This window comes from Argentina anserina, chromosome 2 (assembly GCF_933775445.1).
Source record: "Argentina anserina chromosome 2, drPotAnse1.1, whole genome shotgun sequence".
Taxonomy (NCBI): Eukaryota; Viridiplantae; Streptophyta; class Magnoliopsida; order Rosales; family Rosaceae; genus Argentina; species Argentina anserina.
The window spans coordinates 27,722,874-27,738,107 of NC_065873.1; the positions used below are offsets into that span (position 1 = coordinate 27,722,874).

Below are 15,234 nucleotides of genomic sequence, written 5' to 3' on the forward strand. Positions count from 1 at the left end.
GAGCTCCCATTTGAATTTGGGTCACAAGATTTGGACTTGGATTGATGCTTGTGGTCAAGGTAGAGCTATTCGGATCGTGAGACAATTGGTGATGACTCGAATCACGCCAAGGTGGAGTTTGTTGGAAATTGATTGGCTTAAATTTGAGTCATTTGGAATCCCACATTGGAAAATATGAAGAGTCATCATTGAGTTATATGGATTGATACCATACACACTAATGTCGAGGCATTTTGTGAAAAATCTCATACCCGAACTCTACCGAGTGGCTAAAGTGGAGGGAATATCGATATTATTGGATCCATGTGTGTGATATGTTGGCCGCTTCCGCACAACATCTTACTCAACAAACACGATAAGAAGACAAATACGTGGCATGCATATCACATGACATGCTACCACCATATATCGCGTTAACTTATCATTTGATTCACCATTATGAAACAAAAGACATGGTATGAAACAACATACGAACTTGAAATGACATAAAACACTTGTGATCGAATATGTATTGTCTAGTTGGGTGTCTGGCTCAACTTAGGTTCAAATCACGAAATTATTAAAGTGGCTATACACTCTGCGTAATATATAACATAGAAAATATATAGTTTTGAGTTATGACTCTTCTCACTTAAACATATTATTAATCAACATATAATTACATCTTTTCACTATTAGATGCCCCAGGAAAGAGGGCATATAGCCCGAGTTGTGAATACAGGCTAGAGAAGTTTGCCATAATCGTATGCGAAAACGTCACACCATATGAGAAGTCCAAGTCCAACTTGGTGTGCCTAATTGCATAGAAACTTCTTACCCTAAAAACATTTATATGAACAAGGCTCACGTCGGTCTATTTGGTAGGCCTCGAATAATTATCAGCTTTTTCAAAATCAACGACGATCGAAAATTCAACACCGGCCGTTCCAATTTCCAAATTGAGGCGGTTAGCTTAGCGCCACGTTTTACAATGCCCTCGTTTAAATTTCCGTTTTAGCGTTTACACTGCCTTATGCTCCCTACCCCACGCTAACCTCACCTGTAGCTGCACGGAGCCAGCCCGTCCGAAGGTGACACGTAATTATTTTAAATTTAAATGCAGGTGGTTCATTTCTCTAATTGGTATAGTCCGAGGCTTACGCACGACCCATTTTTCACCGTCAGGTCCGGTGGAGGCGGCCAAAAACGACAGCAGGAAAAAGCGAAAGATGGAGTCGCGTAAAGAAAACGACAGCCCGTTTTTTCTAATTCGTTGCCTCTCACTATCTTCTATTCTTCTTCTTCCCGAAAGCTTTAAACCACACTAGTTTCGTATCTGTTGGAATCTCCGCTGTGCTTCCCTGTTCGTAAGAGCTCATTTCCCAAGTCTTCAGGTATAGAATTCATCGAATTCCGAATTCTTTTTTATTTAATTTGTGACGTCATTATTTTTTTTGTTGCGTTTGGCGTGATTGATGAATTTTATGTCAATTTCGGAGAGGTTAAGATCAATTTTGTTATATGGAGTTTGGAATTGAGAAGTTTTACAGAGAATTGCGATTTGTAATGATTTTTGAGTTGTTACGTTTCTCATTTCGGTAGGTGGGAGTGGGAGTAAAACTGTAAAAGGTGAATTGATTAGTTTGTTTAGAGTTACATCGATGAATTTGAGTGTTGCTGAGTTCATTGTGTGGTGAATTTGGAGAAGGAAAGGTAGATGAGCTGGTTAGTAACTACGGGTATAGCTATTGGTGTGCTGATTTCTGTTCTCGAACTCGAATTGGTACTCTGATTATGGTCTGTAACAGCTTTGTGATCCGAAAAGAGAGTGAAGTGAACATGATGAGGTTTGAGATTGTAGCGAGTGTTGAAAAGGTTGTGGGAAGTACACCTTCATTTCTTCTAATTCAGTGGGAGTACTAGTTTCACATATGGTGAATGTCCTAAGTATTACGATGACGTTAATAACTCACTAATTATTCAAGGAATGACACTACATTTCAAGCTTTATTGTAGGCAAATGATTTGTTGATATAGGCACTTGACTCGTTTGTTCATTTCTTCTAGGAAAAGGGTTGTGAATTGGGTCTTGGCTCTATTTGCGCATAGCCTCCTCCAATGGGATGGGGAAGCATTTACAAGAGGCGCATGAAAGTATGCACATTGGCCTTGCTTATATACCTCGATTACAAGGTAAAATTCATTTATATCCCTTCACTTATCAGTAGGCAATTTATATGTAGGAGAGAATCTTACTTGTCATTTCTGTATCACTGAAGGCTTTGCAGCAAAGAGACAAATGGATTAGCAAATCTAAGAGTGCTACTTTATGGGAAAATGCACATGAGCGGAATGCTAAACGAGTTCTCAAGTTGATAGTACAGTTGGAAGGTTTGTGGGTGAAACTTGGGCAGTATCTGTCTACAAGGGCAGATGTTCTTCCTGAAGCATATATATCTCTTCTCAAGCAATTACAGGACTCTCTTCCTCCTCGTCCTTTGGAAGAGGTTATTTCTTTAGGTTTTAGAACTTATCTTATCAATAACTGTAGAAATGTGATTTGGCTGCTCTAGAAAGCATATATCTGCTTGTTGATGTTCATGTAGTGTGTTGTATTATTTTCTACTGTTGCAATGGTTTATGTCAATTTACACTAACTCTTATGGTGAATGGACGCATGAATATATAAAAATCCTATTTTTCTTTTGCTATGCTGATATCTCCATCTCATGTGCACACAGAGATATCTGCATTCATGTCATGGCCTTCCCTTTTGTTTTGTCGAGTTATCATTTTCCATTGATGGCTGAACTGTAATATTTGTTTGCACAGGTTTCTCAAACTATACAGAAAGAGTTGGGGAAGTCGATGGATCAGTTGTTCTTAGATTTTGTCAAAGTCCCTTTGGCAACTGCATCTGTAAGATTTTCTCACTCAAATAGACTGAACAGTCATTGGTACTTAGCTCTAGTTCTTAAACTCTCTTATGATATTGTAAAATATCTTATTGGTTTTGCACTCATTATATGCAGATAGCACAAGTCCATCGCGCAACCCTGCTTGATGGGCAGGAAGTAGTTGTTAAAGTTCAGCATGAGGGCATTAAGACAATCATATTGGAGGTTTCTCGTACATTATATTTGAAAGTTGGGGTAAACATAAATTAAGATGGGCTCACTGTATTAATATTCTATTCTTGGAATGTTTTCTTTTAGGACTTGAAGAATGCAAAGTCCATTGTTGACTGGATAGCATGGGCAGAGCCTCAGTACAATTTTAATCCTATGATAGATGAATGGTGCAAAGAATGTCCAAACGAACTTGACTTCAATCATGAAGCTGGTGTGTTCAACTTTTTCTTAATTAGTCATAGACTCATAGCTTCTTGTGCTTGACATTGACATGCATGCAACCGTTTTTTTTTTTTAAAGAAACATGACTTTTATTGGATATAACTCATATAAGAGACCCACTCCTTTTTTTTTTTTGCCTCAAACTGATCAGCTTACTGTTAATTAAGAATTTACATGTCTGTATAGTTTGAGAATCGAGACAAATTTGTATCATTTCATCATTGACAGCCTTGATGAAAAATTTGTGTTATATATGCATATGTTACTTCTTCTAAATTAATTGTTAATGTCTTCTTTGCTTCTGTAGAGAATACTCGAACAGTGTCTAAAAATCTTGGGTGCAGAAGCAAACATGACTATAACCCAAGTACCAATCAAGTGGATGTTTTGATACCAGAAGTTATTCAGGTAATATTTGCTCTGTTCTCGTAATATTACAGGGTTGTTTTACACTAAATATTGTGTCAGCAATTATAGGACAAAGGAATTAGAGATTGTTTATGTTTTGCTAATGACATATATCAGTGTCTTACTTTCCTAGGCTAGTCCCGTCTCTGTATTTTTTTTATGGTTGTTGCTGTAAACTCTTTTTCTAGGGAAATAAGGATGTTGTTCCTTGTTTCTCCTCCTCTCTTTCAATAAAAGTTTGTTTCTTAAAAAAGAAACATGTGTATATGTGAATCTGAAAAATCTAAGATAATGTATAGTTGAACAGAGAGCATTGCAACTCCAAACTGAAGAATGAGATCCAGAGGAGTTTGCCTCTTAGATGGCCTGATTTTAACTGGTGTTTATCTGATTCATTTCAAAATAGAAAAATTTGTTTCCCTATATTGTTTATTAATCTGCATCCTGCTTCATTTGCTGTCAGTCAACAGAAAAAGTACTCATTTCAGAGTTTATGGACGGTATTCGTTTAAATGACATAGAATCATTTGAAGTATTTGGTGTCGACAAACAAAAGGTTGTCGAAGAAATCACACGTGCGTATGCCCACCAAATATACGTTGATGGATTTTTCAATGGTGACCCTCATCCTGGTATCCCTCTTCTCCACTCCATGTGTTACTTTTTCCGCTTGGTGTTTTGAATAGAACTTGTTAATTCTTGAGCGAACAAATTTAATATTATTTTCTGCTTGGTTCGCTGCTCTATGAGTTTCTATCATTCTATTTGCAGGAAATTTTCTTGTGAGCAAGGAACCTCCTCATCGCCCTATTTTGCTGGACTTTGGACTTACTAAGAAACTATCAAGCTCTCTAAAACAAGCATTAGCAAAGATGTTCTTGGCATCTGCTGAGGTTCGTGAATTATTGATCATGTTACTTTTTGATTTAATGCAAAGGGTTTCTTTTGGATAGATCTATGACTGAGAAGTATCAACCTAGGCATTTACTTTTCTTTGATGCATGATAAATAATAATTCCTTTGAAGTCATAAGATAATTTGCAATTATTCTTTGTAACAGGGGGACCATGTTGCTCTATTGTCAGCTTTTGCAGAGATGGGACTGAAATTACGCCTTGATGTACCAGAGCAGGCAATGGAGATAACAACTCTATTCTTCCGTAGTACTACACCACCAAACGAGTCTTCTGTAAGTATGCAGTGACTTATGGTTGCCAATACTACTTGTTACAATGGTTCCCATTTCTAACTTTGTGACTCCTGTCCCATTCAGTTTTAATTATTTACTTGTAATTTTCATAAGGAAACGATGAAGGCGTTGGTAGATCAAAGAGAAAAGAACTTGAAGGTCATACAAGACAAGATGAAACTTAACCGAAAAGAGGTTAAACGCTTTAATCCTGTAAGTTCTCCTCCTATACTTTCTGTCCCTCTGGCCTCCGCTATTGCTCAAATCCTGGCTGAATCTAGTAGAATCCACTTCTATAGGTTGATGCATTTCCTGGTGATATTGTGATTTTTGCACGAGTCCTCAATCTTCTCAGAGGTATGTCTTCAAAATGTTCTCTGGTGACATGTATGTTAAATAATAATAATAATAATAATACATAATGTATTGTTTATTTCACTTGGATTTAGGGCTTTCTTCCACAATGAACGTCCGTATTGTATATCTAGATATTATGAGACCATTTGCTGAATCCGTTTTACAGGGGTGAGTTTATTCTGTATATTATTTACATTCATTTAACATTCTCATACGTTCTTCAATTCTGATGGAGCTGAATTTGATATTTCCAGAAGCATTAATAGGGGACCAATGGTAAATGATCAGTGGATCTATGACACACCCGCCCTCTCTAATGTGGAGGAGAAGCTGAGGCGAATCCTCCTTGAGATGGGGAATGATAATAAAATTCTGGGTGTTCAGGTGTGCACAGTTTCTCCGTTAATAACATACATTGCTGTGGAAATCTATACTTTTTTATTTTTAAAATGAAGCTTTCTATTGTACTTATCCTATCGTGTTATCTTAGATTCTGGCATTCCGATTTTCCGTTTCATTAAAATGGTGTTTTCCTATATGGTAGAATAAAAGCTAGTGTGAGTGAAAAATGGAATTACAGTCAATTACTTGTGATGAATTCTGAAAAAAGACCTATAAGATGCTATTGATGTATTGGGTGGTATAACTAACTCAAGATGAATTTACTATTTTGGCCGCCTTTTGTTCTTGATGTATAATTATATTTTACTGACTTATTGTACTTTTGAGAATTATGAATTATAAATGCAATCAATATTTCTAAAATGAATGTTGTCACATATCTTTTAGTTCAGGTTAGTTGATCTCTCTATTTTTTTTTTTACTCCTATGGAAATGATGATCCTTATCCCCAAAATTTCATGATTGTAGGTATGCGCCTACAAAGATGGAGAAGTAATAATTGACACCGCAGCTGGAGTGCTAGGTAGATATGATCCTCGCCCAGTTCAGCCTGACAGCCTTTTTCCAGTGTTTTCTGTGACAAAGGGTATAACAGCTGGAATGTTACATTGGCTGGTTGACAATGGGTGAGTATTACTGTATTTCCATTTGTTGAATCTTTTGATATGCTGTCACCTAAAGCTTCCAGGGTACCTTCTTTCAGTTGTACAAATCAGTCCCATAGTCACTTGGAATTGTTGCTTGTGTTTCAGAATATATTTTGATTATATTAGTATCATCTGGCCTGATTGCTTGAACATCCATTTTCTGAGGTTCTCTAAATTGGCCACCCTCTTCTACATAGCAGGCGAATCCATTCACTTGGAATGTTGCACGTGTTTCAGAATATCTTGCAACTATATTAGTATCAACTGGCCTGGTTTTGAGAATTCATTCACTTGTTATGTTGCACGCTTGCAATATATATGAATATTGTCTCGCGTCATTTTAGAAATTCCATTATCTGAGGTATTCTAAATTGGGCACTTCATTCTACACAGCAGAGCACTCATTCACTTGGAAATGTTCCACGTGTTTCAGGATATTTTAATTATGTTAGTGTCGTCTGGCCTGATTGCTAGAACTTTCACTGTCTAGGGTAGACTAAATTGACAACTTCATTCTACTCCGTGGGTTGTGGTAGAAATCTTCACGATGTGATCCATTAAAACAATGAAGCTGGTGGTATGTGGGTGGCAGTAGTTTGAGTAAAATGGTTATAGTATCTTTTGAGTTCATTTGTTTGACATGATATCATGGTTGAAAAGCTAGATCATTGCCTGATGATGGTATCTTTTTCACATTAAAGTTATAATCTTTGTCTGTTGTGAGCGGAATTCACGGCCTCTCACTTATAAAGAAGAGACTGATGCCACTAGACCAAACTCATATGAACTTGCATACTTTGATACTATTGGTATAGTCAATGAGAATCAGGGTATTTATCTCATTATTCTGCCTTTCAGAAAATTGAAGCTTGAGGAAAGTGTTGCTAGTATATGGCCAGAATTTGGATCAAATCAAAAGGATCTAATAAAGGTTAACAATTTGTGATTCAGCTACAGTAACTAGAATCTTTGTTTTGTATTTGCTGTGATTAATGTTCTCATTATGTTTTAGGTCCATCATGTGCTTAACCATACATCTGGATTGCACAATGCCTTGGCAGATATTGGAAAAGAAGACCCCTTACTTATGGCTGACTGGGAGGAGTGTTTAAATCGCATTGCCATGTCAACACCTGAGACTGAACCTGGCCAGGAGCAGTTGTATCACTATCTATCTTTTGGGTGGATATGTGGTGGTATCATTGAGGTATGACAGTGAATTCCATGGTTGAAAGCTTTTTCTTTTTGTTTTCAATGGTCTAACTATTTATTTGGATGTCACAGCATGCATCAGGGAAAAAGTTCAAGGAGATTCTGGAAGAAGCATTCATACACCCCCTACAAATTGAAGGGGAGCTCTATATTGGAATACCTCCAGGCAAGTGTACTATGTTTTGCTTCATTGAACAAAAGGAATATATATGCATGATCTGCTTTCACACTTTTCTGCATCAGCTGTCAACCGTTTGATTTCTGTTGTAATCTATCAACATCAGCTATGTATTATTATCTGGGTCTCTGTCATCACAGTGTTTCATTGATCCTCTTCTAGGCTTGGAATCTCGACTGGCAACCCTAACCGCTGATAAAGACAATCTGAAGAAGGTTTCAGGGATAAGCGGTCGCAAAGACCTACCTTCCACTTTCCAGGCCGATAACCTTGTGCAAATTGTGAGCATGGTGCCTCCTCTATTTAACATGCTGAACATTCGTCGCGGCATCATACCTGCAGCTAACGGACATTGCTCGGCCCGTGCTCTTGCACGATATTATGCAGCCTTAGTTGATGGTGGTGTTGTTCCACCACCTCACTCCTCTTCCTCTAAACCAGCTCTGGGTAGCCACCCTCACATTCCCAAATTTCCTGTTGAGTCATCTTCCAAGAAGCAAGATAAGAGAAGCAAGAAGCTTGCTGCTGCTTTCAAATTCCAGACTAAGAAGTATGAGCAGGCCCCTACTAGCGATCCCGATATTGGTAGCCCCAGTGGAAACAATAGCAGCAGTAGTAACATCAGTACTGTAACTGACCTTGGTTCCATTCCTAAAAAAGGTAATGCTGGTAAAATATTCAGCAACCCCAGAATCCATGATGCTTTCTTGGGTGCTGGCGAATATGCAAATTTGATCAAGCCCGAAGGTACCTTCGGACTTGGGTTCAAGAGATATCATTCGAAGGAGGGGTCCCTTATAGGCTTTGGGCACTCGGGCATGGGTGGATCAACCGGTTTCTGTGATATTGAAAATAGGTTTGCCATTTCTGTAACCTTGAACAAAATGTCATTTGGTGCCGAGACTGGAAAAATCATCCATTTTGTTTGTTCAGAGTTAAACATCCCGGTGCCACAAGATTATTTGAGATTTGCAGAGACAGCATCCGAGGGACAGTCGGATTCTGGAAGACCTTTGATAAACTGAGGCTGACCTCGTTTACTCTTCATTGTCATCATAACTGTAAAACATATTGTTACTTACTACAGATGACTGTATATGAATTATAGGAATTCTAATTTACTGGTGCAGGTTTATCTATATGCTACAGCCGAAAGATCAATATTGAAGTAGATAATTAGTATAGACGTATAGTAGATCCCACGTGAGATGGTGGGCAGCGCATGCAGACGATTAGACAAGGAACACTAATCAGTTTAAGTTTAATATGGCAATTAGATAGTGTATAGTCTGGAAAACGCGGTTTATGCAATTTCATGTGCACTTAAAAAATTAATTGGATGATCTGGCCAATATTAACTAGTGGGAGGAAATTGATCCAATTGATGGAAAATAATGATACCATAGTCTGATCTCTAGGAGCCTCATTTTAGTGCGCGCCCACACACACACACAGTCTTCCACTCATTTCGATCATTTAGCAGAAAACATATAATAACAAAGAAAGTGCTGTTATATTTCTTAGTGGTGCAGAGAGTTTCATGTGCACTTTCTTCAAGTCATGGATTGTATGCTTTATATTTATTGGTGGTGCTTCTCAGTCTTCTTATTTTGCCAAATAATTTCTTTTTCAGTAAACTAAACTTTGAAGATACTGTATGCATTACCACAGAAAATGTAAACCAGAAGTTCAGTAATACATTTTTCTTAGAGGAAAATTCACCAACAGTCCCTGAACTCATGTGGTAAGGACAGTTTGATCCCTGACTTTTAAAAAGGATCAAAGAGATCCCTGAACTCTTATTATGATATCAATAAGTTACTTCTGTTAAAACTTTTAGAATATTCCGTTAAAATATTCTTTTTTCTGTTAATTTTGTCATTTTGTTAAAATTTTGACGGAGCATGGTGGACCTAATTCTTAAAATTTATTTTTCTAAGCAGTTTACTAATCTTTAAATCTACCCTCTATACTCAAATGTAAACAGTTATTTTATCATCATAGCAATTATCATAACTTCTAAACTTAGACTTTTAGCGTTTGCTAAACTGTCTTTAAAAGAACTGCAACAAGAAAAAGAAAAATATAAAAACTAATAAAAAATAGAAAGAACCTTCCAAGAAATACCAAAAATTATTGGGATATTATCTATAGAATACAGTGTAGAATCTACTCATCCTAAGAAAATATCAAAGTTCTTCAAGAAATTTTTGAAGATCAGAAACCTTTTCACATTTTGAGCATCGGTTAGATTCGCCCTAACTGGTATCAGAGCTTGTTTCGCTCAGAAACAAGTGAAGATCAGGTTTATGCCACAAAATTGGCTCATTTTATCCAATAAAAAAAAGTCAGACCTAAAAATTACCAGTCTTTTTGTACTGAAAAAGCTACTGATAAGTGGCAAGTGTGCTTTGATTCAAAACATATTCAAGAAAGCCAGTACTCCATAGAATACGTTTGTAGAATATTAAATATCCTATACGACGAACATATTCATCTCCAAAAGGAGATTGGAGTAGCAGATATTGATCCGTTAAGACCTAGCCTGATTGAATTTCTAGATTATCTATATAGACAAAAAGGCAATAACAAAGTTGCAGAACAACTCGAAAGGTTTAATCTTCGATTAGATCAACTAAAAGAAATAAATTCCCAACTAACAAATAACAAATAACAAATAACAAAATTACAAAATTAACAGAAAAAAGAATATTTTAACGGAATATTCTAAAAGTTTTAACGTAAGTACCTTATTGATATCAGAATAAGAGTTTAGAGATCTCTTTGATCCTTTTTAAAAATCAGAGATCAAACTGTCCTTACCACATGAATTCAGAGACTGTTGGTGAATTTTTCTCTTTTTCTTAAGAGTTGGCTTGATCTGAAAAAACAAGCATTAGAACATGAAGTAATCGATGTGCATCTTTCGAAGAATGACTGATCCGTATACAAGGTTTGACTATAGTACTTGTCCATAAAGTCTTATAAGAAACTTTTAGCTCTCAGGAAAGTTGTTAAAGCTAGCAAAGATTAATAAGATATATACTTGATGTTTTGATCAAGATCTTAAATCAAATCTCCAGGGAGCTAAAGGAGAGAAGATCCTCTGTTACTTCCAAATCTGAAACACAAAATTAATATCCGTTTGTGATGTAGGACGAGATTTCGGACAATCTCGACAAAGAATCTTGAAAAAAAAAAAAGAAGCGTCATCATATTAAAAAGAATAATTTGAATATTGGAAATTGGTATTTAAATAGACTTCTTAATGATGTAATCAATCACAAATTGTTGTTTTAGATATATTGAGATACTCGGGCAAAAGCCAAATCTTGTATCGCGAATCAAATTAGAGCATATTCAGGATTTATGTTTTAATTAGGATTTTAAGTTTCATTTAGAATATAGATTTTTTAATCTTAGCATATAAGCTATTATTTCCTAGTTCTAATACAATAGGTTTATTTCAATGCCTATATAAGACACATCATAGATTGTAATTTGATGGAGATTGATTCAAGTTATTAGTAAACTCAAGTATTAAGAGAAGTTTCTCTTGTTTCTTACGGGTGTGCCGTAGTTGCTAGTTTATTCTAATTTGTTATTAGTAGATTCTAGTATTTTCCATTAGGTTTTTTACGTTTGTCTAAATCTTATTTCTACCTTACACGCTTTTCGTATCAGCTTAATTCTTATAACCACTATTTTATTTTTCATTTACAATGCTGGGATACAACCGACCCAAACATTTTAAAAATAAATGAGCATTGTCTGTGCATTGCACCAGTGTCACATTACTCAATTCATTAGCAATTGCCAGCTTCCTTAGAACTGAGAGATTTTTCAAACAATTATTACCATAAATTATTGTTGGAATGGCATTCAAGTAGTATTTCATATGTTCAAGGGTGTTTCCTGATGGTTACCACTATAAAAGAGTGACCACAGTAGCTCTCAAGGAAATCATATCTACTTTTTCATATAGTAAATACTGTCGTTCTCTCCATACTTGCAACACTTGAAAATGCTGGGGATCACTGGAGTGTGTTCTAGGTTGATTGGTGACTTGGTTCGTGCCTTTCATGGAGTCTCAAAGTGCTCGAGCACAGAAGCTCACATTGATGAAGATTGCAAGCCAAAAAATGCAATCAAATTTGACGAGTCCATGGCAAGGGCACTCATGACTGTGTTTGGTATGGAAACCAATGGAAGAATAAAGAAGGAGAAGGCAAAGAGAGTGGTGGAGAATCTTGGCTTGATATGCTACGAGGAGGAAAATGAAGACAAGTCGACATTTGACTTGCCGGGAGATGATGATCATGATGAAGTGCCAGTTGAAGAAGTTCTTGGTGAGTTGGAGAGTGATGACGGGTCTAAGAGAAATGAGATGCTGCTCGAAGCGTTTAAGATTTTCGATGTGGATGGAGATGGATTTATAGAGGCAGTGGAGTTGAAGAGGGTGTTGGAATGTCTAGGGTTGGATAATGGCTGGGAAATGGCTCAGATTGAGAAGATGGTGAAGGTTGTGGATTTGAATTTGGATGGAAAGGTTGATTTTAGTGAGTTTGAGTTAATGATGAGATAATATGCATGTCATTGGATTCATTTTTACTGGAATTGTTTATTCTTTTTATGAACAATATGTTGTGCTAAATGTAAATTCCATGAATTCATAATATATTGTACCTGATGAACCTCTTCATCTTCTGTTCTCTAACTAGCTATTCATAATCAGTCATATTATTAGTGGACTGTTATGTATGGCTGGCTGTATGTACAGGAACTCAGAAAATAGATCAGAACTAGTTTAAACATAATGCCATAATTGATTAGGCCAATAATTATATCAGATATTCTGCTTAATTAAATCCTGCACAAGCCTGGATCTGTCTGAACTGCGAGGTTTTGTATGTTTAACTATTAATATGGATCTGAAGTCTAACGACAAGAGAAACGCGGTTTCTTTCTTCTTCAAATATTAAAGAAATTCAGCTTATTTACTTATTGTAGCACGTACGGTGGAGCATGATCTTTCTGAATTATTCTGCAGAAACAATATATAATAAACTTTGATCGAGGGCTTAATTAGCTGGTAACCCTGTTGACTTGTAGAGGGTGATATATTTTCACATTGATTGGTAGGGATGCTCAATTAATCGGACCTATAAGATATGTTCCTTCTCACGCTAGGAATAGGAATAACCCAACTCAGACTAGGAGAAAGTGGAAAACCGATTGTTACTAATCTAATAAACTTTTACCCCTGGTATGAGATGTAAATTTTTTGACGTTAAAAAAAAAAATCTAGAATGCCACTGGCATAAAACAGTGCGACGAATGGGGATTCTAATGATGTGACTCATTCCAGGTTTGAATGAGGATCACTCCTTGTCCATAGGAACATTGATACTTAATTTAGCAAGAAGCCCTATAAGTGATTCCTTCCGAAATGAATGTGAGTTTTGCAGAACCTAATAGGAGACCGATGGCTAATGATCACTGGATCTACGACACACCTCCCCTCTCTAATGTAGAGGCCAAGCTCAGACCACTCCTAGTTCAGCTGGGAAAGGACAACAAATTACTTGGAGTTCAGGTGATATATTGATCGATTTATAGTTTTGATTGTTTGATATGACAATCTTGATCAGGTCGGTCTTTATGATCTTCTATCCAGGTTTGCGCTTACAAAGATGGAAAAGTTATTGTTGACACTGCTGGTGGATTGCTTGAGAAAGAAAGTGACAGGCCAGTTCAGCCAGATAGCCTCTTTCCAGTTTTTTCTGTAACAAAGGGAATAACAGCTGGAATGTTACATTGGTTGATTGACGCCGGGTGTGTTATTAGTATCTTTCTGCATTCTAATGTTATAAATCCGGCCTACTCTATCTTAAATGGGTTTTAATTTTGATAAAAAAAAGATTAGTGTTCTAATACATAGTTCTGTATTTCAGAAAATTGAAGCTCGATGATATTGTGGCAAGTATATGGCCAGAATTTGGATCAAATGGAAAAGATAACATAAAGGTAGCATACCTAAATACCTAATCCAGTATCCACTATACTATATCTAAGAAATCTGTATATACACCATTTCTCTTTGATTAATTACATGCTGTTTTCTTTTTGTTAGGTCCATCATGCGCTTAACCATACATCTGGACTGCACAATGCCTTGGCAGACGTTGTGTTAGGAAACCCTTTTCTCATGTCTAACTGGGAAGAGTGTTTAAAAAGCACTGCCATGTCGGTACCTGAGACAGAGCCTGGAAAGGAGCAGACATACCACTATATATCTTATGGTTACATCTGTGGCGGAATCATTGAGGTAATGCCTTAACCAGTAGTAGAAAGAAACACACAGACAATTTCTTCATTTTCTGTGGAGATTATGGATCTATTTGTGTCATTTGATTTGTGATTGTTCTTCCAAATGTAACAGCGCGCATCAGGGAAGAAATTTCAAGAGATTCTTGAAGAAGTATTCATTCACCCCCTAAAAATTGAAGGCGAGTTATATGTTGGAATCCCTGCAGGCAAGTCAGCGAGTGTACTATGTTTTCAAGTGCTAGTTTCATTTGAGTTACAGTGCAAGGAATATGTATGCATGACTCTGCTGTCACACACAGTTCTTGATATTTACTATCTTCAAATTTGGTTTCTTTTCTTGTCTTAATTAGGTGTGGAAGCTCGGCTTGCAAGCCTTGCACCGTATGGAGATGATCCAAAGAAGCTTTCAGAAATTGGCAGCCATTTGGACTTGCCCTCCAGCCTCAAGCCAGACAACCTTCAACAAGCTTCTGCCATGGTGCCTGCTCTATTCAACATGCTCAACATCCGCCGCGCCATCATCCCAGCAGCCAATGCACATTGCTCGGCACGTGCACTAGCGCGTTACTATGCATCCCTAGTTGATGGTGGAGCTATTCCACCACCGCATTCCACTTCCTCCTCAACACCACCACTCGGTAGCCATCCTCACATTCCTCATTCTCCTGCTGCTGAAAACTCACCCTCCAGTCCTAAAAAAGATAAGCTATACAGCAACCCCAAAATTCATGATGCTTTCTTGGGAGTGGGGGAATATGCAAACTTGGTTAAGCCGGATGGCATATTTGGACTCGGGTTTAAGAGGAACCACAACTCGAAGGACAGCTCACTTATCGGCTTCGGCCACTCAGGAATGGGTGGATCTACAGCCTTCTGTGACATACAAAACAAGTTTTCTATTGCTGTCACTTTGAATAAAATGTCATATGGTACTGAGACTGCAAGAATAGTACAGTTGGTTTGTTCAGAGCTGAATATCCCAGTGCCAGAGGAATACTCAGGCTTTGAAGACAATGATGCAAAGGTTTTGATTAATTGAAGGCTGTAACAAAAACAAAAACAAAAAAAAGCCTTCTGATTCCATATATATGTACTAATGTTTTTGTTCTTAACCAGATAAAATTTAGATAGTGGGTAGTGATTTACTTCTATACAGTATATGCGTAATCATAGTTAGGA

The 15,234-nt window shown here is 37.0% G+C and overlaps 3 protein-coding genes across 3 annotated transcripts; all 3 read left to right on the top strand.

Annotated features, from left to right (window-relative positions):
• Nucleotides 1–1,210: 1,210 nt before the first annotated feature.
• LOC126782013 (uncharacterized) lies at nt 1,211–8,854 on the top strand. The gene is made up of 19 exons (XM_050507157.1): nt 1,211–1,373; nt 2,047–2,172; nt 2,259–2,486; nt 2,812–2,898; nt 3,012–3,101; nt 3,195–3,321; nt 3,640–3,740; nt 4,204–4,372; nt 4,512–4,633; nt 4,801–4,929; nt 5,044–5,142; nt 5,229–5,286; nt 5,379–5,454; nt 5,541–5,670; nt 6,157–6,314; nt 7,194–7,266; nt 7,348–7,542; nt 7,620–7,713; nt 7,888–8,854. Exons 2-19 carry the CDS (start codon nt 2,098–2,100, stop codon nt 8,748–8,750), a joined length of 2,874 nt encoding a protein of 957 aa, XP_050363114.1. The 5' UTR covers nt 1,211–1,373; nt 2,047–2,097; the 3' UTR covers nt 8,751–8,854.
• Nucleotides 8,855–11,735: 2,881 nt separating this feature from the next.
• Nucleotides 11,736–12,310, top strand: LOC126784315 (probable calcium-binding protein CML43). The gene has a single exon (XM_050509785.1). The coding sequence runs from the start codon at nt 11,750–11,752 to the stop codon at nt 12,308–12,310; it is 561 nt and encodes a 186-aa protein (XP_050365742.1). The 5' UTR covers nt 11,736–11,749.
• A 900-nt stretch (nt 12,311–13,210) lies between these two features.
• On the top strand, nt 13,211–15,094 carry LOC126784316 (uncharacterized). The gene is made up of 6 exons (XM_050509786.1): nt 13,211–13,321; nt 13,403–13,560; nt 13,680–13,752; nt 13,859–14,053; nt 14,168–14,261; nt 14,406–15,094. The coding sequence occupies exons 1-6, from the start codon at nt 13,211–13,213 to the stop codon at nt 15,092–15,094; spliced, it is 1,320 nt and encodes a 439-aa protein (XP_050365743.1).
• Nucleotides 15,095–15,234: the final 140 nt, after the last annotated feature.

Bases quoted from the DNA above. Each gene is read 5' to 3' on its own strand.
- LOC126784316 (XM_050509786.1), top strand. From the start codon at position 13,211: ATGGCTAATGATCACTGGATCTACGACACACCTCCCCTCTCTAATGTA. The intron at 13,561-13,679 runs GTGTGTTATTAG...TCTGTATTTCAG, and splicing joins CATTGGTTGATTGACGCCGG to AAAATTGAAGCTCGATGATA. The intron at 13,753-13,858 runs GTAGCATACCTA...TCTTTTTGTTAG, and splicing joins ATGGAAAAGATAACATAAAG to GTCCATCATGCGCTTAACCA.
- LOC126784315 (XM_050509785.1), top strand. From the start codon at position 11,750: ATGCTGGGGATCACTGGAGTGTGTTCTAGGTTGATTGGTGACTTGGTT.
- LOC126782013 (XM_050507157.1), top strand. From the start codon at position 2,098: ATGGGATGGGGAAGCATTTACAAGAGGCGCATGAAAGTATGCACATTG. The intron at 6,315-7,193 runs GTGAGTATTACT...TCTGCCTTTCAG, and splicing joins CATTGGCTGGTTGACAATGG to AAAATTGAAGCTTGAGGAAA. The intron at 7,543-7,619 runs GTATGACAGTGA...TGGATGTCACAG, and splicing joins TATGTGGTGGTATCATTGAG to CATGCATCAGGGAAAAAGTT.